This window comes from Falco naumanni, chromosome 4 (assembly GCF_017639655.2).
Source record: "Falco naumanni isolate bFalNau1 chromosome 4, bFalNau1.pat, whole genome shotgun sequence".
NCBI classification, from domain to species: domain Eukaryota; kingdom Metazoa; phylum Chordata; class Aves; order Falconiformes; family Falconidae; genus Falco; species Falco naumanni.
In genome coordinates this window covers 105,621,828-105,644,599 of record NC_054057.1, presented here as the reverse complement: position 1 = coordinate 105,644,599, position 22,772 = coordinate 105,621,828, and the positions used below count along the sequence as shown (strand labels likewise).

The 22,772-nt window shown below is 63.1% G+C and overlaps 5 protein-coding genes across 6 annotated transcripts; all 5 read right to left on the bottom strand.

The window, feature by feature from the left end:
• Positions 1–555: 555 nt before the first annotated feature.
• Positions 556–5,452, bottom strand: PARP3 (poly(ADP-ribose) polymerase family member 3). Of its 2 annotated transcripts, XM_040593280.1 has the most exons (11): positions 5,179–5,266; positions 4,286–4,520; positions 3,948–4,073; positions 3,313–3,504; positions 2,805–2,940; positions 2,326–2,552; positions 2,025–2,168; positions 1,799–1,876; positions 1,374–1,551; positions 1,012–1,158; positions 556–894 (listed from the first exon to the last, which is right to left on the bottom strand). In XM_040593280.1, the coding sequence occupies exons 2-11, from the start codon at positions 4,466–4,468 to the stop codon at positions 725–727; spliced, it is 1,581 nt and encodes a 526-aa protein (XP_040449214.1). In that variant the 5' UTR covers positions 4,469–4,520; positions 5,179–5,266; the 3' UTR covers positions 556–724. The 2 variants fall into 2 exon arrangements, with proteins under 2 accessions (XP_040449214.1, XP_040449213.1); XM_040593279.1 differs by lacking the exon at positions 4,286–4,520 and having other exon boundaries at positions 1,329–1,551; positions 5,179–5,452.
• Positions 5,453–5,889: 437 nt separating this feature from the next.
• On the bottom strand, positions 5,890–8,043 carry LOC121087758 (maestro heat-like repeat family member 5). The gene is made up of 5 exons (XM_040593122.1): positions 7,907–8,043; positions 7,329–7,430; positions 6,880–6,982; positions 6,597–6,650; positions 5,890–6,341 (listed from the first exon to the last, which is right to left on the bottom strand). Exons 1-5 carry the CDS (start codon positions 8,015–8,017, stop codon positions 6,253–6,255), a joined length of 459 nt encoding a protein of 152 aa, XP_040449056.1. The 5' UTR covers positions 8,018–8,043; the 3' UTR covers positions 5,890–6,252.
• A 1,433-nt stretch (positions 8,044–9,476) lies between these two features.
• On the bottom strand, positions 9,477–16,302 carry LOC121086596. The gene is made up of 17 exons (XM_040590508.1): positions 16,024–16,302; positions 15,576–15,670; positions 15,094–15,179; positions 14,200–14,322; positions 13,733–13,812; positions 13,356–13,476; positions 13,146–13,232; positions 12,456–12,560; positions 11,902–12,158; positions 11,582–11,801; positions 11,169–11,318; positions 10,813–10,967; positions 10,539–10,686; positions 10,222–10,400; positions 9,996–10,133; positions 9,694–9,808; positions 9,477–9,536 (listed from the first exon to the last, which is right to left on the bottom strand). Exons 2-17 carry the CDS (start codon positions 15,667–15,669, stop codon positions 9,477–9,479), a joined length of 2,118 nt encoding a protein of 705 aa, XP_040446442.1. The 5' UTR covers position 15,670; positions 16,024–16,302.
• Positions 16,303–19,284: 2,982 nt separating this feature from the next.
• On the bottom strand, positions 19,285–21,361 carry LOC121086595 (maestro heat-like repeat family member 5). Its single transcript, XM_040590507.1, has 6 exons — positions 21,338–21,361; positions 20,945–21,100; positions 20,367–20,468; positions 19,917–20,019; positions 19,634–19,687; positions 19,285–19,373 (listed from the first exon to the last, which is right to left on the bottom strand). Exons 1-6 carry the CDS (start codon positions 21,359–21,361, stop codon positions 19,285–19,287), a joined length of 528 nt encoding a protein of 175 aa, XP_040446441.1.
• A 48-nt stretch (positions 21,362–21,409) lies between these two features.
• On the bottom strand, positions 21,410–22,747 carry LOC121087890. The gene is made up of 2 exons (XM_040593385.1): positions 22,327–22,747; positions 21,410–21,733 (listed from the first exon to the last, which is right to left on the bottom strand). The coding sequence occupies exons 1-2, from the start codon at positions 22,720–22,722 to the stop codon at positions 21,428–21,430; spliced, it is 702 nt and encodes a 233-aa protein (XP_040449319.1). The 5' UTR covers positions 22,723–22,747; the 3' UTR covers positions 21,410–21,427.
• Between the last annotated feature and the right edge of the window lie 25 nt (positions 22,748–22,772).

Here is a 22,772-nt window from a genome sequence, read left to right as displayed (position 1 = left end):
TGAGGTCCCTGGGGCGTGGGGGACAGACCTCCAGGCAGGTCTGTGGCATCTCCTCCCCCACTGGCACGCAGATGTTCTAGAACTTCCATGGGGCAATCAGGGTAATGCAGCTGGGTGTTGCCCTTCCCTGGCACCCTGGGGACCCGGACTCGTGCTCAGGGGGCACACATGGGCGTGGAGAGGGACTTGGCATGGTCACCAGGCTGGGGCAGGGCAGCAGGCATGGCAGCAAGCATGGCACCAGAGGGAGGGTAGGCACTCACCCTCAGGACAGATAGATGAGCTCCTCCGTGCCCAGGCAGGGCAAGGCATCTTGCTCATCCTCTGCAGCCCTGATGCCATGGTGATGGGCATGAGGCACACAACTTGCTAGGGTGACATGGGCAGCTGGCTTACAAAGCCACCAGCTTTCACCTGAAGGCTGCCAGCACCAGGTGACCACAACAGGCTGCAGTCCCTCCGCAGCCACCCACTGCCATCCCTGCAGGGACCTACCATCACCCTTCCCTACTCCGCACTCACCTCACTGGGCAGGAGAGCATGGGAACCACTTGGTACAAGGTGCATTGGTTTTATTCACAGTCAAAACAAGCTCTGTCCCCATGCCAGCCTGTCTCTTGCCCAGCCTCAGGTAGGGTGGCTGGAGAGTCCGGAGCACGGTGCTCCAGGCTGGGGAGCATCACCAGCTGGTGCTGGGATGGGGCTGCTGGGTGCCCAGGCACCCTCAGAAGCGGAGCTGGACAAGGTAGCGGATCCGGCACTGGCTTTCCTGGTAGATGAGGTACTCGCTCTGGCTGAAGGAGGAGTCCTTGTAGGCAGGCATGGGGATGGGCTTGCCCTGGCACACCAGCACCTTCCTGCCGTCCAGCAGCACCTCCTGATCCTGCGCAGGATCTGGGTGAGAAGACACCCACACACACTATGTCAAACCTGAAATCCGACCTCTCTTCCCCCCACCCTGTGCCTACCGCAGCCCCACAGACCCCACACTCCCTCCTGACCCAGGCTTACCCGGCTCTGTCTGGCCGCAGGCCAGGACACTGTCGTATCCAGTGGGTGGCTGACACAGCGTGGGGTCATCACAGGTGATGCGGTAGGGCTTGCCCAGGGCCACCTCTGTCAGGAACATGATGCCAACCTTCTTGGACGTGCAGCCCACTGCCATGGGAGAAGGCGATGGGGATGATGTCACCAACCCTGGCATTCCCACCTGGTTGTGTCCGGGCCACCCCAACATGCAGGGACTGGCTGCCATGCCAGGGAAGGGGCTTGGCCCACACACAGCTGTGTGGCAGGAGGTACGCAAAGGCAGATGGACTCATACAGACTCTGCAGGCATCCCCCAGCAGCCCTGCCCGTCCCAGCACCCTCACCATAGCAGGCTGACTTGCTGTTCTCGGAGGCAAAGTAGATGCCCCTGCCCACACGCCCGCCTGAATGGGGCATGATGCGCAGCCCACTCTTCAGGATGGCTGCGATCACCGCCACGTTGGTGCCATGCCAAAGCAGGCGCCGGTTCTCCAGGAGGTCATGGGCTTTGAAGCGCTCATCCTGGAGAGATGCAGAGGTAAGAGCTGTCCACGGAGGGAGATGTGGGTGCCCAGGGGTGAGGGACTGGACCCAACCCCCCCCAGCCCAACCCCAGTGCAAGGCTGGAGGGGCAGGGGAGCAGGTGCCTTTTTGCCCCTGGCCAGCTGGGCTGAAGCCTCCCCTGGGTGGAGAAGCCCAGAGCCCTAATGCAGCCCTGGGGTGCAACCAGGGCTTCCCCACTGCAGGACAGGGATAATCATCTCCTCACCTCGCCATCTCGGGCCACCTGCCAGATGTTGAGGATGTAGAGCTTGTGCCCAGTCTGTGTCACGTAGTTTTGGATCAGCTGCCAGGGAAGAAGGCAGGAAAGCGGTCACCACAGGCAGCCATCCCAACAATGCCCATGGTCCCCCTGGGACAGCGGAGACCTTTGGGGTGCCCGCAGGCCTGGCACGGTTGCTCCCTGTCATGGGGCACTGTGGCACAAGCAGCACCTGGTATTCCCAGGAAGCTGGGTCCAGGAGGGAGAGCTGGCAGCAGAGCAGGGCGTAATCCTGATCCAGTGGATGGGCAACTTTCTCCTCCTCCTTCACCTTCTGCGCCTGCAGGCTCTGTGCCACCTCAATGTCAGCCAGCACCTGGCAGGCACAGACCGAGGACATCCTCACCACCAGTGCTGGGCACTGTGCCAGGGGGACCACGGCAAGCCTAGACCCCTGCCAGCACCCCCCTGCCCCACAGGCAGGAGCACTCCTTGGGGCAGGATGCCACCTGCCAGGTGCCCTGGCATCTCACCAACAGCATGTCCTTCTTGGCACGCAGCAGGTCGGGGGAGTTGATGGGAGGTGGCCGTGCCCGCCCAAAGTTATGCGGGATGATGGTGTAGAATCGGGAGGAGAGGTCCTCCAGCAGGGCAGCCTGGGAGGGCTGCTCCCGCAATGCTGCCTCCAGCTCCTCCAGTACCTCAAAGCCCCTCGCAATCTGCTGCTTGCTCAGCTTTCCCAGCGGCATCTTCTTCACATCTGGCCAGAGAGAGAGGGTAGGACACAGATGAACCCACCTGCCACACTTGCCCCACAGCTACTTCTAACAATCTCCAGCATCACCACAGGCACATGCAGGCACCTGGCATGGAAAATCCACAGTCCCACCAGGTGTCAGGCTGCCAGTGAGGATGCTCTAAAATCCACCAGCACCTCTGCCCTGTTCACCTCCCCACCTGCACCCCCAGCCACAGCCCCCAGACCCACCCCATGCCACTCATCACCCCCTACTGATATTCATGGTCTGCATGGCATCCTGGAACATGTCGCTGCTGAAGATGAGAGACACCAGGTCCTGCGTGGCTTTGTCCAGGGTGCAGGGCAGCACCCGCTGCTTGCAGACCTTGTCCCTGTCCATGCCATCTACCTGCAGACCCAAAATATCACTAAGCCACCTGTGAGCCCGTGGGAGGCTGTGGGAGCATGGCAGTGGGGCTGCCTGTCTCAGTGGGGAGTGCCTGACCCCCACACAGCAAGGCAATGGGCAGGCACTGCCTCCGCTTTCCATGACTGATGCCACTCAGATGCCAGTGGCTCTTGCTTGGGACGCCCTCCCACTCCACTTCAACCCACCAGCACCAAATCTCTGCCCATGAGCTGTTTCAGCTCACATCCAGACTTCTCCGGAAACCCAACCCATTCTACTGACCTGCTCGAATGTCCTGGTGCTCAGTGGGCCAGGGGTGAGATGTAAGGACCACCCCACCATGGTGACACCCCAGCAGCCTGACATACTCACCTTGAGGGCAACCTCCATCTCCTGCCCAGCTCCTGGCTGCACCTCGATGAGTGTGTACTTCCCCGGCTGGGCAATGAAGTTCTCCCTTGCTGCCCAGCTGTTTTTGGTTTTCTCGTGAAATTTCTTCTCAAATTCCTTCTTGGCAGCCTCCAGGGAGGCATAGGGCATGAGCTTGGACTGGCCCACCTCCCCCTGGCAGTGGACAGCAGTGGTCAGGACCCCCCCTGCATCCCTGCTCTACCAGCCCCATGCCAGGAGGAGCACCCTGGGAGGGGGGGGGGGCTGTGATGGCAGGGCTGCAGGGCAGCAAACAGGAACATGCCAAGCCATTAGTACCAGATCTGGTGGTCCCTCCAGCTCAGGGAGGCAGCCCAGGACTCCTTGCTGGAGTGTCATGTTCACTGTCACTGCAGTGACATGTGCCATGTCTCCCCAGCCAGGCTCACCCCATTGTGTGGGGGCAAGTCCTTGAAGCTCCCCCAACAAGGGGCTGTAGCAGGGCCACTTGGTTGCTTGCTTTGGGACCAGGAACAAGGGACGGGGACCACCAGGTTCATCCCCAAGCTCTGGAGGTCCCAAGACAGGGTGGGGACAACCATGGGGGAGGGGGACAAGTGGTGTTGGGGTGGACTCACCACACGGCCCCAGCGGGTCCAGACACTGTAGGCACCATCATGCTCGATGAGCTGGATGATATAGAATTTGTTGTTGTTGGCGTTGATGTTGGTCTGGTTCAGGGTGCAGTCATAGTCTTCATAGACCTACAGCGAGTGGCATGGCCTGGGCTGGCACCTGGGCAGCATTTGGGGATGGGAGAGGGTGCAGAGCTTTCCCAGTGGGAATGCAGTGGAGTCTGCAAGGGTAACTGGGGCCGCCCCTGTACCAGCAGAGCAAGGGCAGCCCTGGGACTCCCCCATCCCCCTGCCCACCTCCCCCCATCCCAGCCTCCCTGGTACCCCAGCCCTGCTCTCACCAGGGCACCCAGTGCTGTGCTCAGGGGGCACAGCCCATCGATGATGGCAGGGGGCTTCTCCTTGGGGGCAGTTTTCAGGGCTGCCAAGGTGGAGCTCCAGGTAGCTTCCTCCTCTCCCCCTCTCGCTTTCTTTTCCCTGTGGTCTGGCTGCTTCAGGGCCGATGCATGGCGCTTGAGGGCCATGGCTGAGCTGCTCCTGTGGGGCCAGTGCAGCCTTAACCTGCCAGCAAAACCCCTGGGGAGAGCAGAGCGGGAGGCGAGAGACACTGTGCTGCCCTTCCAGGACAGTCTGGCTGGACTGTGCCTTGCTTTCCCCACGCCTCCAGCCCACAGCCAGGCTGGAAGAGGAGATGGGGCCTCTGCCCCAAAAATGTCCCAGCCTTGTCCCTCTACTCAGGGTGGGGGACAGAGGCCCTCAGCATCCTCCAGCCCCTGAGGGAGCCCAAAGGGGAGACACAGCCCAGTGACACAGAGCCGAGGGGGAGCGTGGGGAGGAGCACAGCCACTTACGCAGCAAACTCGGGTCAGAAGAGCTGGAAGAGGGTGAGGGTCTGCTGGAGGGGCAGGGCGAGCTCAAAGAGCCCTGCCTGGCCCCCATGTCCCCTCACCTGGGACTGCCAATCCACTCCAGTGTGTCCCCAAGGCTTCCCCAGCCCTGTGCCCCCAGGGTTGTACAGGAGAGAAAAGCATGCAATGCCCCCCCATCAAACAGGCAGTGCTCCCCCACCAAGCCCAGTGAAGGGGTGCTTTTACTGGGGCACAGCGGGGGCTCAGGCAGCCCCTCATTTCCTGAGCCCCCCCCCCCCCCCCCCCCCCCCCCCCAGCTTCCAGCCGAGCAGGTGGTGCCAGGGGCAGCAAATGATGCAGAAGAGCAGGAAGCAGCCGTGTCCTACCTGCTCCCACTGCCCAGGGCCAGCAAGCCTGGTGCCACGCACAGCTGCTCCCTGCCAAGGAGCCTTTGGCCTTTGGGAGCCTTCAGGAAGGTCGGGCAGCCTGCCTGGAGGCAAAACTTTTTCCTTAGGCAAGAGCAGGCAGGGACAAGAGCGGAAACAGCTGTCACACCCTCGATAGGACATGCACACTGTGGCAAGGCTGTCTGCCTCCTGCCTGCCTGCTAGGAGGTCCCTGGGTGCGGGGTGACCCTGCTGCAGGCTGCCCCTCCAGCCAGTCCCCCTCTGCCATGCTCAGGGGAAGAGAAAACAATCTTGAAAAGGTTAAAGCCTGCATCATTTTGCATGTTAAATCTCTTTTCTTGATTCGCTGCCAAAGAGGCGGTCTAAGGGTCAGACAGGGAGGAGGACCCGATTCTGGCATTTGAACATGGCTTGAAGGGTTCACAGCAATTAGTGCCTTCTGCATGCAAACTGCCTCGCTATGAGGTGCCGATCCCAGGCAGGAGGGGCTGGGCAGCCACTGGGAATGGGTGGCATGGGCAGGAGGCAGAGCTGCCCATCCTGCTGGGGACATGGAGGGGCCTGTGCTGCTGGAGCCAGAGCATCGGCGGCTTGGTAGCCCCTGGGCTCGGCCACGTCAGCCCCAGGCAGTGCAGGCTGCTCAGACAGTGGGTGGCAGAAAAAGTCATTTATTGCAGCAGCGTGGCCCTGGAGAGGGGAAGGAAGGCATTGCTTTCAAGTTCTGCTTCGGCTCCACCTTGGGCTTCTCCCCTCTGCTTCACAGCCCAGTGGAGCAGCTGGCACTTTATGGCAAAGGCGAAGCATGAGGGCACGTCTTTGCCCTGGACCACTGGAAAGAGCAGTTGTCCTGCTGCTCTCCAGAGGACGCCAGCTCCTCTGGGGCTGAGGTGTCTTCTTCCCTGTTAGCCTTCAGGAAGAGAAGCCTGCAGAGCATCCTCGGGCTGGGGCTGCTGCTTCGTCTCTGCCTGAGCAGAGCCCTCGCTGGGGGTCGAGTGCCACCTCCCCCATGTCCTTGGCAGCCATAAACACAGTAGTCATAGGTTAAACCACCCCTTACAGCCTTCGTTGTCCAAGGATGAGGAGTGTCTGAGTTGCCAGGGAGGAGACCAGGGGGCTGGTGTCTTTCATTGCGCCTTTAAGCACTGTGGGGACAAAGCAGCAGAGGTGAGGTGACAGCCCTGTGTCCCCTCCAGGCAGGGCACACTGCACCCTGTGATTGCCAGGGCCAGGAGGCAGCCAGGGGACAGGTGGCTCGGCTGGAAGCTGCTTCTCAGGAATAGCCCCCTGCAGAAACACCCCGTCCCCCCTAGGCACGCTGGGAGCAGATCCCCCCTTGCCCAGGTTGCGGGGGGGAGCTCCGTGCTAGCTCCTTCCTCCTCCCCACTGCCCTCGCTCACCATGTCGGATGTACTCCATGTGCTGCTGCTCACGCACGCACCGCCCAACGAGCCCTGGAGCAACACAGTGTGTCAAGGATGCTGCTGCCGCTCAGAGACCCTTGCAGCCAGCCCACCTGGCTGCACGGTCCCCCCGGGAGGGCTGACCCCGGAGTGCAGCATCAGGGAGGGGATGGATGAGCCTCCTGCCAGCCCCACCTGTGCAGGCAGGGGCAGGAGGGGGTGAAGGGGTGCCCCATAGGTCCTGTGCTGGGACACAGGGACCCTGGGAGTCATGGCTCACCGATGAACCTGACAGCCTCCCATCGCAGGGGCTCCTGCCAGCTGTGCAGGTAATGCAGGCTCTGGCGCAGGTAGGCCATGGCCCTGCTCCTCTTCTTGGCCAGCTGGAGAGAGGAGAAGGGTGCAGGGTCGGCGCAGAGCTGCCCCCGCGTTTGGCCATCCCTCCACCCAGGGCCATCCCCCTTCCCCCCAGCAGGACATCCCCAGCTCCCCACTGTGTGGCACCGGGGTTCAGAGGGAGCATCAGGCTCCCAGGGATGCAGGGGTGCCACCCTAGTGGCAGGGTCCCCTTGGGGACCCCAGGGGCAAAGACAATGCGGAGCAGAGCCTGCTCCAGGAGGGTGTGTGCAGCCAAGGGGGCACAGCCCTCCATCCCCCCCCGCCCCCCCGCAGGGCACAGGGCAGGGCTTGCCCAGGGAAGATCCCAGGGGTGTTGGGGCTCTGCTTTACCAGGCACTCGCTGATCCTCCATGCCTGCCCGGTCTCAGCCATGTGCTCCAGCTGCCTCCACTTCAGGAACAGGCCAGCACTGCGGAGGGCTTCCTGGGAGGCCTGGTGAGCAACAGAGATGCCACCACCACCATCGAGGGCACAGGACCCTGTGTCCTCCCTCTTGGCGGGGCTCAGAACCTCTTCTACCCCATGCCAGGAAGACGCTCCAGCTGGGAATTGGTGCTGTCACCATGTTCAGCACCCCGGGGAAGAGAAGGACAATCACCCTCTCTGACTGGAAGGCCGTCAGGGCTTCAGTGCTTTGTCCCTGGGGGCCCCAGGCTGTTGTGGAGCTGTAGCTCAGTCTCTGGGGCTGCAGGACCCATGGCAGGGGCTGTGTGGAGGGAGCTGGGTGGGAAAGGGACCCACCTCCCCGTCCATCTGGGCAGCAGCAGGAGAAGGGCAGCAGTGGGCAGGGAGGGGGGCTCTGCCTGGCCCTAGGGACTCAGCAAGCTAGACCTCCCAGTGGCACACATTTGAAGGGTCCAGTGTCAGCATTGCCGGGCCCAAAGGACCGGTCAGGCTAAGAATCTCACCTTGGCCACACTTTTGTTCTGATCGTGCAGGTGCAAGAGCAGTGGCAGCAGGCTGCTCCACACCTTCTTCTTCATCTCCTTCTTTTCAGCGCCCACCACGAGCCACAGCATGCTTTGGAAGAGGTGGATGGATTGCTCCCGCACGGTGTCCGAATGCTGGGGAAGGAGGGGAGGAGGACCTCAGCCCCAAGCGCAAGCCCATGGCAAGCGAGGGGCTGACGTGGAGGTGAACTTCCCCCAGATGGCTGCAGGCAGCCCTGCTCCATAAGGGAGTGCATGAGCCGTGGCATGCAGAATGTCTGTGCAGAGGGGCTGGGGGCCGGAGAGGGAGACCCTGTGGAGGACTGGGGGATGCTGCCAGGGCAGGGTGCACATTGGTGTTGCTCAGCACACCGGCTGCTGTCCTGCCACCCCCATCCGCCCTGCGGCAAGCAGGCCGAGCCAGGGTGAGTCCACGCTGGGGGTTTGGGGTGCAGCACGGAGTCACCGAGGGCAGCGACAGTGGCTGGGGGCTGCAGGGCAAAGCATCCTCCTGCAGAGCATGGGGGCTGCGGTGGGAGACGCGAACGAGGTGCTCAATGAGGGGAGCATGGGGCTCTCCGCCAGCCTTACGTTGTCAAAGAGTGGCTGGAGCTTGTCAGCCAGCGCCAGGGCAATGAGGCTGGGCTTCTTCCCCGCCGGAAGCTGGAGCATGTTGTCAAGCACGGAGAGGGCCACGGCGCTGTCGTCACTGTCATCAGCCTGCAGCCGCTCCATGACGTACGGCAGCAGGACAAGGGTTTTCCTTGCCTGTGTGAGACACGCCACCTCATTTTTGTAAAGCGGCAAGTGCCCGCAGGGCTGAAAACCCTCCCCGTGAACACTGGCCTCCCCGCTGGCTTCTCAGCAGGCAGCATGGGTTACGAGGGCAAGCGCCTGGCAGACAGGGCTCCCTGGCATGGCCATGGGAAGAGCAGGGTGCGCAGGGGGAGGACAGACAGCTCTGGCTCCTTGCCAGACCCTCGGCTGCCCCCTTTTGCAGCAGACCCCCTGAGCAGCCTGGTGGGTGACCAGCGCTGCTTGGAAAGCTGCGCGAGCTGCCAGCAGGCCCTGCGTTTCATCGCGGGGCTCATCACCCCACGGCCACGCTCTGCAGACCCCACACTCGCGCTGGTGGCTCTGCTGCCATCATCCCTGCTGGGACATGCTGGCAGTGGGACCCTGTTCCCCTCGGCACTGCTGCCTCTCCCCTTGCCATGGGGCAGTGGGCCAGGGACGCGGGAGAGCTGGCTGCAGCTGGCTCAGCTCCCCATGCCCACAAAAGCCCAAGCCGCCACGTTACCTACCACCCACAGCTCTGCCATGGGCTGTTGTCCTGGCTGCCCCAGCTGCCCCCTACTCACTGTGTCAGGCCTCTCGGTGAGCCTGAGGATGGCCCTGAGCACCAGGGTGGGCATCCCCAGGCACTGGCTCTGCAGATACGTGGGGAAGATTGCCAGGGCACAGTCCAGCTCTTCACTGAGGTCAGTGCAGCCCACCATCTGAAACACACGCAACGGGAGTTGGAGAGGTGCAGCGCTGGCTCCAGCCATCAGCTCAGGCAGGGCAAGGACACCGGGGCAAGGCCAAGCCTGAATGGAGGCAGCAGGGACTGCGGAGAGCCCCCGTGCCCCACACCGCACTGGTTGCTCGCCTTGCTCCTCCATGGTACCAGCCAGAGCCCACCTGCTTCCCCAGCTCCCGCTGCAGCAGCGGGCATGGGAGAACTGAGCATCGGAGGGAGCTTGGAGCAGTGCCATCAGGCTCACCTCAACAAAGAAGACCATGGCGACCATCTCCCAGGTGGAGTCCTCCACACGAAGGAGCTCTGCCAGATGGTGGAAGATGGTGGAGCGCAGGAATCTTGGGGTCTTCATCATCTCCCTGGAAGGGGGAAGGAAGCACTGTCAGGCCTGAGCCAGGCGGGCACATCTCTGGGGGTCGCACCAGTCTGGTCATCACTGGACTGCAGCACTTCCTCCAAGCAGTGGGGACCCCCTGCCATCAGCCCCAAGGGAGGGGGTGGTGTGGGGTGCACAGTCCCCCAGGAGTGTGGAGAAGGGGCTCTCACCTGGCCACGATGCGCACTCCCAGGAGGTGGGTCTGGGCACTGAGCAGCATGTCCCAGCCACCCTGCGCCTCGATGGCCAGCATGTGGCTCTCAAGGCCCATCCTGCAGAGCAGCACCGTCATGGCCCGCACCACAGACCTGCACGAGGAGAAATGCTCAGCTCCCACCGGGACCCCTGGCTTGGCTCCAGGTGGCTGGCAGGGACGAGCGGACAGGGATGGCGCACCTGATAGGAGTAATCAGACCCTGTTGGTGGCCCGTCCAGAAGATTTGCACCTCCTCTGGCGTCAGCTCTGTGGTGAATGACACTTGGAAAAGCAGTGCCAGGAAAAGCCGGGGGAAAATGGCTTCCACGTCCCATGTGCAGCTGGACTGCAGGAGGATCTTGCTTATGGTGCTGGCTGCCTGCAGAAGACACCAGACACGGACATCTCGCTGACCCCTGGGGAGGCCAAGGCTTGGGGCGGGCATGGAAGGGAAGGGGTGGCCCCAGACAGCTGAGAGCAGCCCCGGAGGTCAGTGAGGCCTCATCCAGCAACTCACAGCCAGGGAGAGGATGCGCGGGTTGTCCTTGGTAGAGGCAGAGGTCTTGTGCAGCGACTGGTTCATCATGACGTTGATGAGCTCCTGCAGCACCTTCTTGGCAGCCTGGGGCTCAGAGAGCATCACTGTCCACATGGTCATGGCGACACTGTGGAGAACCAGGGCTCTGTCAGTGGGGACACCCAGGAGTAAGGCCAGCCTGAAGTCCCTTGGGAGGGTATTGGGGCCCCTCTGCCAGTGTGAGAGCAGCCCTAAAGTCTGGTGAGCCCCGTACTAGGTGCATGTTGGGGAGCACTGCAGCAGGCCGGCCACCACCTCGCTGGGGTGTTTGTCTGCCAGCACGTTCAGGGCCCTGTCCAGGCTGTTGACGGCTACCAGCATCCTGATGGAGGGCAGGTCTGTGTAGATGGCGCGCACGATCTTCAAGACCTGGAGAGGAGACACAGGAGGGAGTGGGGATGTCAGTAGGGTGAGCGCGGCTGTTTCCCCAGCTCCCTCTGGGAGCTGCTTCTGTTCCCGTTGTGGTATGCCAGCTGGAGATGGTGTCAGCGCTGGCCAGGTGCAGAGCCGGGGGAGGAACGGTGCCCCGGGGGGCTGGAGCATCAGCTGTGCCACCCCTGGGCGACTCACCTGCCCCGGCTGGAAGGCAGGGCCCACCACAAGGACATCCACCATGTGGGCAGCCACGCGGATGCTGTAGGTGCTTGGGTCCCTCATGTTGTTGATGGCTAGGAGGATGATGTCTGCCCGGTCAGAGGGACGGAGGTATTTCGTGAACTTCTGCGGCATGAAGGAGAGGAAGGGAGATTTGTCACCTAGAGCATCCCCCAGAGCATCTTGGCTGTGCAGGCAGTGGGACACAGAGCCAGGCTGCACTGGGCAGATGGACGGTGGGGGTCAGGGTGCCATGGGGAACCAGAGCTCACTGGAGGCCTTTGCCTCGCCCCTGCTCAGGATCGGCGCAAGCCCCCGCTATCGCCATGCATCAGGTGTCCCTTCGCTCATGCTGATCCCGCCAGCCAGGAGCTGAAGGCCCTTCTTACCAGGAAGATTTCTCTGGCACCGCTGGTTTGCAAAAGCTGCTGGGGCTGCCTCGCTTGCCAGACCTCCTGGCGCTCCAGCTGCCCTCTGTCATGCGACCGGGGCTGCCTGCCTGGGGAGGAGAAAAACAGGGGTGCTGAGAGAGAGGGTGCAGAGCTGGAGGTGCAGTCTGAGTGCTGGGCAGAAAAGTCACTGGCAAAGGACTGGGACGCCCTGACAGGTCTGGGGAGCAGGTACGCAGGGAGGGTCCGGGGCTATTGTGAGCAGGGCTGAGAGGAAATGGCTCTTCAGACTGCAGGCAGGCAGGCAGGTTGTATGCGGCTTTCTGTGGCCAAGGAGGGTGGCCACTGGCTGCCCATGCTGGGGGGGACCAAGCCCGACACGGCCTCTCTTACTTCTCTGCTGCAGGATGAAGGTGTGCAGGTGATGGAGAGCTTCTGCAGCCTCGTGGCAGGTCCTCTCATGCTTGCAGGTGCAGCAGAGAATGAGGTGCCCCACCAGCAGCCCCAGTATCGCAAACTGATGACTCTTGGAGCACTGGTGTCTGAGGGCTATAGTTTGTGCAAAGCAGGAGCAGACCTGGGGGAAGAGAGGCAGTGCAGGCACAAGGTGAGGCCGGTCACAAGGTGAGCCCCAGCTGCTCCCAGAGCAGCCGGGCACCAGGCCGGAGCAGGGAAGCCAAGTTCCTGCCTGTGCCTGCGGCAGCCCTGCCCTGCCCTGCCCTGCCCTGGGAGAGAGCGTGGACAGGGCAGGGACAGGGCAAAGACTCCTGCTCCCAGCCTCCTGCTGACTGGGTGCCCAACTTCCCCAGGAGGTGCCAGGGCTCCGGGCTGCAGGGACAGGGCAGTGGGACTGCCCAGACCAGGAGCTCGGTACCTGTGGCATGGAGCAGGTGGTGGTGAAGTGGATCAGCCTGGCAATCCGCGCCACGGCCCTCTCCTGCACTGCTTCCCTCTGGGACCTGGTGAAGGGCAGCAGGACCTGGGAGGAGAAAAGCTGCTGGTGTGCCAGGGAGGTGGCATGGCGCAGCACGGCACAGGCAGGCTTGCTCCGGGGCAATGCCTGGCATGGGGCATGTGTCCTTCTTGCCTCTCGCAGCAGCCTGCTGCGGCCAGGCAGGTCGCCGCATCCTGCTCCTGCTGCTGCCTCTGCTGCCTTCCACTCCTCCCCCCTCAAACAACGTCCCTGCACCCCCCACCCAGGGACCCCAAGGCTTTGTGGTGACCAGCTCCCTGGGGAACGGTGGTGGGGGCTCTGGGATATGTGCCGTGGTAAAGCTGGAGGGGGAAAGCCCCAGGGCTGGGCTCCCCTTGCCAAGCCAGACAGGCAGGTCTGTCTGGGCGGGAGTGTTGGGCAGGATGGGCAGCAAGCACGGCTGCAGAGGTGGGGTGAGCTGTGGCAGGAGAAGAAGGGGCTCTGGCAGCAGCCAGGGGGCAAGGGGCTAGTGGGAGGGGCATGGCGGGGAAGGAGGGACATTGCCTGCCCCATTCCTTGCACCAGGCGCTGGGAGGGCCACCGCTCGAGCCGGGGGTCACTGCCCATAGGGACCCTGTGCCAAGGCCAGACCTGCAAGATGTTCTGCAGCTCCAGGATGCCAAGCGTGCCAGCACTGCATACCAGCACCTTCAGCATGCTGTCCATCACGGCCATGGTCTGCAAGGGAGACAGAGTCTTGGGGGCAGCCCTGGAAGCCAGGGAGGGACGGCCATGGCCCTGCGGTGCCCAGGAAGGGACCCTGGGGCAGGGGATCTCCCCGTGGTTCACCCTGTGGCATACCTTGGAGTAGAGGGAAGCCTCGGGGTCCTGGGTGTCCTCCTGTGGGTGCTGGTAGAAGATGCTGCGGAAGCAGGCTTGGAGGAGGCCGCTTGTCTTCTCCTCCAGAAGCAGTCCCACTCTGCTGCAGGGACAAAGGGGTGCTCTTGGGGCCCAGCAAGGGAGAGGCAGACTCTGGGGCTGGAGACCTGGCTCGGCTCCCACGCCGCAGGGGTCATGTCAACCCCCACGCTACTGACACTCAAGTTGAGGGGGAAAACCCTGTACCACCCCCTGCCCCTCCCTCTCAGACCCAGCACTGGGGATGCCCCCCATATGGGACGAGTGCTGTCGGGGCCACCTGGCACCGAGGAGGCCAAGCTGGGGGCCGGGGCAGGTACCTCATGGAGGTGATGGCCAACATGGCTTGCTGCCACACCGTGGTGCCCAGGTCGTCAGTGGGCTCCTCTTGCAGCAGCACCTGGGGAGCACAGCAGGGTGAGTCACGTCAGGATGGGGCAGTCTCCTTCAGCCAGCAAGAGCCTGCAGGGCTGGCAGAGCCCCGGCTGCCCCCATCCTGGCACCCCCTCCCAACCCAGCACTCAGTGGTCCCAGGCCCCGTGGTGGCAAGTTCTGTGCCCATCACGGAGCCACAGGCTGGCCAAGGGACCTGCAAACATCATTGGGTCCAACCCCCAGCTCCAGTCGGGCCACGCGAGTGGTTTTAGAACATCTCCAAGGAGAGAAACCTGGAGCAGCGCTCCTTCACACCCCCCTACCCGGCCAAGCCCTCTCCTGCCCCCAGGGCTGTGCCACTGCCCACTGCCCCTGGGCCTGCCTCTTGAGGCCTGACTGCTTGTCCCCTCACCTGGATGGTGTCCACCACCTCCCACTGAAAGTAGTAAAGCACGTCCCACACGTTGGAGTCCATGCTGGCGGTGCCGCAGGCGGTGCAGATGGCGGCCAGAAACTTCAGCTTCTGGTCTGCTTGCTGTTAGCCAAGGAGGGGACAGAGGGACAGACAGCGCTGATGTCTAGCTATGCATTCGATCCCCATTATCACATTGTAGTCACCATGAAGTGATTCACTTCTGCTCGTGAAGTTAGGGTCGCCGTACGTCTGTAACTTTGTCCTAATGACAAGTGCCCCTGAAGGAGAACTCCAAGCCTGATAAGGGGAACACCTCACCCCAGGAGGTGCCAACAGCCCGTTACTTGCAACAAAGGCAAGAAGCCAGCGGAACGAGACTGAAACTAGGGGCAAGGTAAAGGCAGCGGGGGGAGATCGCAACCACCGACTCCATTCGGGACTAAAGGACTCACCCTCACCCCTCCCTCAGACATGCAGTAAATGAAAAACACACTGTAACTTGAAATCAAAGCGAGAGATCTATAGACCAACGGAAAGCTACCGCGCGTACTAATTACCAATAGCATCTTTTAGGTAGAGTTTGGAAAATACGTATGTATAACTAGACTGCATAAATGTTAATCTTGTTCTTCTGAGCTTTGCGCTTGCTTCGTGGAGCATCATCAGCTAAGCCCCAGCTTTGCGCGAATCCGTAATAAAGAAATGCCTGGACTCCGTGCGTCGGTTGCCTCTTGCCCAACGGGCGAAGGCGTACACTTTTTGGATAACAGTGTCAGTGGGGAGAGACAGCTGGGAGGGGGCATAGCCCCCGGCACCTTGTGAGCAGGGCATGTGGGCAGAAAGACTGGCCGGGAGGTAGGGGCACAGCCTCGTAGAAGTGGCCACGCATACCTTTGGTCTGATCCTGAGGAAGCCTCGGATGATGTCCAGGGTATTCTCTTCCTCCGTGGGCACAGCCAAGTCAGAGTGGCAGGAATCTGGCGGACACAGAGCAGGCAGGGCTGGGGTCAGGCCGTGGGCAAAGCGCGAGCCCTCCGCCCAGCTCCTGGGGATGTCCCCAGCCCCAGCTCAAGGCTGGGACACTGGTGTCCCCTGCGCGCCCCAGGGGTGAGGGTGCGATGCTGGAGGGCAGCACCAGGAGGGGGGCCCGGTGTGCCTGGGTGAAGGATGCACTGGTACCAGGGGCAGGGAGGGTCCCTGCCCCAGGGATGCTGTGGCAGGGCTGGGTCTTTGGCCGCTGCCCCATGGGAGCCTGGCTGCCAGCCTGGCCGGGGGCTGCGAGTCTGGGGCAGGGCAGGGCAGGGTGAGCAGAGTGGGCAGCCCCCTGCCCACGATGCCCTCACATTCACGCGCATGCAGCAGCGGGAACTTACAATTGTTGGGCTTCAGCCGCGAGCTGGGAGCTGGGGCAGCTCTGTCCTTCTCCTGCCAGGACTGCCTGGGGTGGCTGGCGGGTATCCCCGCCATCCTGCGGCAGGGAGAGAGGAAAGGGGTGAAGGGAAGCCTGCAGCACCCGGGGCTGCCCTGCCAGGGGCGGTGGGGCAGAAGTAGCTCTGTTCAGGGGGCTCCTTGCCACCAGCCTGCCCCGACACCTTCCTCCCAGACACTGTGGGGGCAGCACCGGGTGACACAACATGTCACAAAGTGCCCCACTGTGACCCTTCCTGATGCCCCAGGGCCCCACTGACCGCTCCTTGCCCCAGGGGGTTGGGACTGACTCCCTCTTCCTCCTTCTCCCTCTATGGGGCTGGGGTTCATCTAGACTGGGGGCATGCCACTTGTCGTAGGGACCCCTCTGTCACCTTGCTCCTGGGGCCGCACCCGCTTGTGGCCAGGCTGAGCTGGGGCTCAGCCCCCACACCGTCAGGCACGCCGAGGCTCTTCTCTCTTCCACCTGGGGCTCGGGACAAGGCCTGCGCGGCTCCCCTTGCTCCAAGGCTGGTGGGCACACAGGGACGACAGACGCCCTCCCGTGCGCTCAGCCGCAGCCGCACAGACTGGCACTGCTGGGGTCACTCGGGTTACCCCGGGCACTGTTGCCATGGTGCAGGGCACTGTTCCATCATCCCTTGGCTGGAACCCGGGCGGGGGCGGGGGGAGTCCCCCTGCTCCTCACCCCAGCCCCACTGGGCCCAGCCCAGGCCTGCTGGGCCAACCTGGCGAGGCGAGCTTTAAAGCGAAGGATGCAGGGGGAGGGCTGCAGTGCGGCAATGCTCGTGCCATCACCTGCGACTGGGGCATAAGCCAGGCCAAGCAGAGCAGCGATATGTGTTCCTTAGCTGCCTCCCGAGATGAGTCCCAGAAGGCCAACCGCCTCCAGGCTGTGCATGGCGGCGGTGGATCCTCTTGCACCCCTCCCGGGAAACCTGTGTGCTCGGTCGCCTCTCTGCAATGCCCATACGCCAGCACACGCGGCACAGGGAATCACCAGGAAGAATGAAAGATCTGTGTGCGGTCGCAGGGCCATGAGCTCATTGCAGTTACGGAGACATGGCGGGATAGCCTCCACGGCTGGGGTGCTGTCGTGGGTGGCTGTGTGCTTTTTAGAAAAGAGGCCAGCAGGGAGAGGTGGTGGAGTTGCTCTTTGTGTGAGGGAGCAACGGGAAGGTCGCGAGCTCTCCCTTGGGGTGGGTGCAGGACGAGTCCAGAGGTTACGGGTAAAGATGAAGGGGCCCGCCAACACGCGGGATGCCGTTGTAGGTGTTTGCTACGGGCCACCTGATGAGGGAGGGGAAGCCAATGAGGCCTTCTACAGACAATGGCAGGCAGCCTCACGATGCCAGGCCCTGGTTCTCACGGGGGACTTCAGCCTCCCTGCTACCTGCTGGAAAGACAACCCAGCTAGGCTCACACAGTCCAGGAGGTTCCTGCAGAGCACCGACGGTAACTTTTTGACGCAGGTGGTGGAGGAGCCAACGAGGCAAGCTGTGCTCTCAGACCCGTTCTTCGCAAGCAGGGGGCTGGTTGGGGATGTGAAAGTTGAAGGCAGCCTTGGCCGCAATGACCATGAGATGGCGGAGTTCAGGGTCCTGTGCTGAGGAAGCGAGCCGACAAGTAGGATTGCCGCCCTGGCCTACAGGAGAGCTAACGCTGGCTTCTTCAAGGACCTCCTCGGAGGAATGCCATGGGTGAGGGCTCCAGAAGGTCCTTCCCAGTCCAAGAGAGACAAGGAACTACTGGAGAGGGGCCAGCAGAGGGCTACAAAGATGGTGAGGGGACTGGAGCATCTCCCTTAGGAGGACAGGCTGAGAGGGCTGGGCCTGTTCAGCCTGCAGGAGAGAAGACTCAGGGGGGATCTGTCGCATCCCAGCTATGAGGAGGGAGAGAGCGACTCAGACTCGCAAATGCCCTTGCTGTGGGTTGCGCTGAGGTAACACCCGAGGTCCGTACCTAAACATCAGCTTTAATGGAACAAACACCCAGTAAACATTGACCCTTTCACAATTATATCCAACCAAGCTATGTGGCTTTAGGAGAAGCTGGGGTAGGCCTTGTATTACTTTAGGAGAAAAAGCTGAGGCGGCGGGGGCGGGACATGGGGCAAGACAGCTAGAGAGAGGGGGAGATCACCACTCCTGGATCCAGCGCCGCAGCTGCCAGCAGGGCTGTTGGACAAAGAGTCCCAGAGGCTTCTAGGTGTGCCTAGTTGGGAGCCCCAGTCCCTGGGCTCCTGGAGCCTTCTCTCGCCCCAGCTGCAGGAGTGGCTGAGGCCAGGCGGCCAGGGGAAGGGCCACCAGCCCCCGTGCCTGGCCAGGCGGCCAGGGGAAGGGCCACCAGCCCCCGTGCCTGTCACTGCCTCCGGCACCTTCCCTCAGGGCGCTGCCTGGGCTCTGGGCACCGCACCTGGGCCTCGGCCCGACGGGATCTTATCAACGGGACAAGGGGCAACGGGCACAAAAGGCCACACAGGGAGCTCCTTCCCTTCCGAGCAGGAGGAGATGGGCTGTGCTGTGGGGGTGTCACGGCCTGGGGTGGGCTGCCCCGGGGCTGGGCAGTCTCTGGAGGCTCTCAAACCCCGCCTGGCCGTGACCCTGAGCGGCCGGCTCCTGGGGGAGCTGCTTTCGCAGGGCCTTGGGCTCGATGGCCTCCAGAGGTCCCTGCCAGCCCTGACCAGTCTGATTCTGCCGCTCTGTGCGGAGGCGCGGGGCCGGCCCGCGGCGCTGAGGGGCGGTGGGGCCGCAGGGGCAGCGGGGTCGGGAAGGCGGCGGCGTGGGCTCTGAGGGGCCGGTGTGCGGGACAGCCGGGAGCGGGCAGCCCGGCGGGCAGCGGGAGCGCCCTTCGGCCGGCCTCTGTGCCGCCACAGGCTCACCGCCCCGGCCATAGGTGGCCAAAACTGTTGCCGTGCATGCCCGGGGCATCGTGGAGGGGCTGCTGGCTGCCCGCAGGTGGTCTCCCCTTTGGAGACTGGTCAAAGGCTTGGGCTTTGTTTGTTGGGCTTTGTTGATGGCTCAACAGAGGGCTTGGTTTTGCAGTGTGCCCCCTTGCTGCTGCTCTCGTGACGTGCTGGGCAGCAGTGGCTGCAGGGCAGGTGGGGACAAGTGGCATGGGCAGGAGGCAGAGCTGCCCATCCTGCTGGGGACATGGAGGGGCCTGTGCTGCTGGAGCCAGAGCATCGGCGGCTTGGTAGCCCCTGGGCTCGGCCACGTCAGCCCCAGGCAGTGCAGGCTGCTCAGACAGTGGGTGGCAGAAAAAGTCATTTATTGCAGCAGCGTGGCCCTGGAGAGGGGAAGGAAGGCATTGCTTTCAAGTTCTGCTTCGGCTCCACCTTGGGCTTCTCCCCTCTGCTTCACAGCCCAGTGGAGCAGCTGGCACTTTATGGCAAAGGCGAAGCATGAGGGCACGTCTTTGCCCTGGACCACTGGAAAGAGCAGTTGTCCTGCTGCTCTCCAGAGGTCGCCAGCTCCTCTGGGGCTGAGGTGTCTTCTTCCCTGTTAGCCTTCAGGAAGAGAAGCCTGCAGAGCATCCTCGGGCTGGGGCTGCTGCTTCGTCTCTGCCTGAGCAGAGCCCTCGCTGGGGGTCGAGTGCCACCTCCCCCATGTCCTTGGCAGCCATAAACACAGTAGTCATAGGTTAAACCACCCCTTACAGCCTTCGTCGTCCAAGGATGAGGAGTGTCTGAGTTGCCAGGGAGGAGACCAGGGGGCTGGTGTCTTTCATTGCGTCTTTAAGCACTGTGGGGACAAAGCAGCAGAGGTGAGGTGACAGCCCTGTGTCCCCTCCAGGCAGGGCACACTGCACCCTGTGATTGCCAGGGCCAGGAGGCAGCCAGGGGACAGGTGGCTCGGCTGGAAGCTGCTTCTCAGGAATAGCCCCCTGCAGAAACACCCCGTCCCCCCTAGGCACGCTGGGAGCAGATCCCCCCTTGCCCAGGTTGCGGGGGGGGGGGGAGCTCCGTGCTAGCTCCTTCCTCCTCCCCACTGCCCTCGCTCACCATGTCGGATGTACTCCATGTGCTGCTGCTCACGCACGCACCGCCCAACGAGCCCTGGAGCAACACAGTGTGTCAAGGATGCTGCTGCCGCTCAGAGACCCTTGCAGCCAGCCCACCTGGCTGCACGGTCCCCCCGGGAGGGCTGACCCCGGAGTGCAGCATCAGGGAGGGGATGGATGAGCCTCCTGCCAGCCCCACCTGTGCAGGCAGGGGCAGGAGGGGGTGAAGGGGTGCCCCATAGGTCCTGTGCTGGGACACAGGGACCCTGGGAGTCATGGCTCACCGATGAACCTGACAGCCTCCCATCGCAGGGGCTCCTGCCAGCTGTGCAGGTAATGCAGGCTCTGGCGCAGGTAGGCCATGGCCCTGCTCCTCTTCTTGGCCAGCTGGAGAGAGGAGAAGGGTGCAGGGTCGGCGCAGAGCTGCCCCCGCGTTTGGCCATCCCTCCACCCAGGGCCATCCCCCTTCCCCCCAGCAGGACATCCCCAGCTCCCCACTGTGTGGCACCGGGGTTCAGAGGGAGCATCAGGCTCCCAGGGATGCAGGGGTGCCACCCTAGTGGCAGGGTCCCCCTTGGGGACCCCAGGGGCAAAGACAATGCGGAGCAGAGCCTGCTCCAGGAGGGTGTGTGCAGCCAAGGGGGCACAGCCCTCCATCCCCCCCGCCCCCCCCGCAGGGCACAGGGCAGGGCTTGCCCAGGGAAGATCCCAGGGGTGTTGGGGCTCTGCTTTACCAGGCACTCGCTGATCCTCCATGCCTGCCCGGTCTCAGCCATGTGCTCCAGCTGCCTCCACTTCAGGAACAGGCCAGCACTGCGGAGGGCTTCCTGGGAGGCCTGGTGAGCAACAGAGATGCCACCACCACCATCGAGGGCACAGGACCCTGTGTCCTCCCTCTTGGCGGGGCTCAGAACCTCTTCTACCCCATGCCAGGAAGACGCTCCAGCTGGGAATTGGTGCTGTCACCATGTTCAGCACCCCGGGGAAGAGAAGGACAATCACCCTCTCTGACTGGAAGGCCGTCAGGGCTTCAGTGCTTTGTCCCTGGGGGCCCCAGGCTGTTGTGGAGCTGTAGCTCAGTCTCTGGGGCTGCAGGACCCATGGCAGGGGCTGTGTGGAGGGAGCTGGGTGGGAAAGGGACCCACCTCCCCGTCCATCTGGGCAGCAGCAGGAGAAGGGCAGCAGTGGGCAGGGAGGGGGGCTCTGCCTGGCCCTAGGGACTCAGCAAGCTAGACCTCCCAGTGGCACACATTTGAAGGGTCCAGTGTCAGCATTGCCGGGCCCAAAGGACCGGTCAGGCTAAGAATCTCACCTTGGCCACACTTTTGTTCTGATCGTGCAGGTGCAAGAGCAGTGGCAGCAGGCTGCTCCACACCTTCTTCTTCATCTCCTTCTTTTCAGCGCCCACCACGAGCCACAGCATGCTTTGGAAGAGGTGGATGGATTGCTCCCGCACGGTGTCCGAATGCTGGGGAAGGAGGGGAGGAGGACCTCAGCCCCAAGCGCAAGCCCATGGCAAGCGAGGGGCTGACGTGGAGGTGAACTTCCCCCAGATGGCTGCAGGCAGCCCTGCTCCATAAGGGAGTGCATGAGCCGTGGCATGCAGAATGTCTGTGCAGAGGGGCTGGGGGCCGGAGAGGGAGACCCTGTGGAGGACTGGGGGATGCTGCCAGGGCAGGGTGCACATTGGTGTTGCTCAGCACACCGGCTGCTGTCCCGCCACCCCCATCCGCCCTGCGGCAAGCAGGCCGAGCCAGGGTGAGTCCACGCTGGGGGTTTGGGGTGCAGCACGGAGTCACCGAGGGCAGCGACAGTGGCTGGGGGCTGCAGGGCAAAGCATCCTCCTGCAGAGCATGGGGGCTGCGGTGGGAGACGCGAACGAGGTGCTCAATGAGGGGAGCATGGGGCTCTCCGCCAGCCTTACGTTGTCAAAGAGTGGCTGGAGCTTGTCAGCCAGCGCCAGGGCAATGAGGCTGGGCTTCTTCCCCGCCGGAAGCTGGAGCATGTTGTCAAGCACGGAGAGGGCCACGGCGCTGTCGTCACTGTCATCAGCCTGCAGCCGCTCCATGACGTACGGCAGCAGGACAAGGGTTTTCCTTGCCTGTGTGAGACACGCCACCTCATTTTTGTAAAGCGGCAAGTGCCCGCAGGGCTGAAAACCCTCCCCGTGAACACTGGCCTCCCCGCTGGCTTCTCAGCAGGCAGCATGGGTTACGAGGGCAAGCGCCTGGCAGACAGGGCTCCCTGGCACGGCCATGGGAAGAGCAGGGTGCGCAGGGGGAGGACAGACAGCTCTGGCTCCTTGCCAGACCCTCGGCTGCCCCCTTTTGCAGCAGACCCCCTGAGCAGCCTGGTGGGTGACCAGCGCTGCTTGGAAAGCTGCGCGAGCTGCCAGCAGGCCCTGCGTTTCATCGCGGGGCTCATCACCCCACGGCCACGCTCTGCAGACCCCACACTCGCGCTCGTGGCTCTGCTGCCATCATCCCTGCTGGGACGTGCTGGCAGTGGGACCCTGTTCCCCTCGGCACTGCTGCCTCTCCCCTTGCCATGGGGCAGTGGGCCAGGGACGCGGGAGAGCTGGCTGCAGCTGGCTCAGCTCCCCATGCCCACAAAAGCCCAAGCCGCCTCGTTACCTACCACCCACAGCTCTGCCATGGGCTGTTGTCCTGGCTGCCCCAGCTGCCCCCTACTCACTGTGTCAGGCCTCTCGGTGAGCCTGAGGATGGCCCTGAGCACCAGGGTGGGCATCCCCAGGCACTGGCTCTGCAGATACGTGGGGAAGATTGCCAGGGCACAGTCCAGCTCTTCACTGAGGTCAGTGCAGCCCACCATCTGAAACACACGCAACGGGAGTTGGAGAGGTGCAGCGCTGGCTCCAGCCATCAGCTCAGGCAGGGCAAGGACACCGGGGCAAGGCCAAGCCTGAATGGAGGCAGCAGGGACTGCGGAGAGCCCCCGTGCCCCACACCGCACTGGTTGCTCGCCTTGCTCCTCCATGGTACCAGCCAGAGCCCACCTGCTGCCCCAGCTCCCGCTGCAGCAGCGGGCATGGGAGAACTGAGCATCGGAGGGAGCTTGGAGCAGTGCCATCAGGCTCACCTCAACAAAGAAGACCATGGCGACCATCTCCCAGGTGGAGT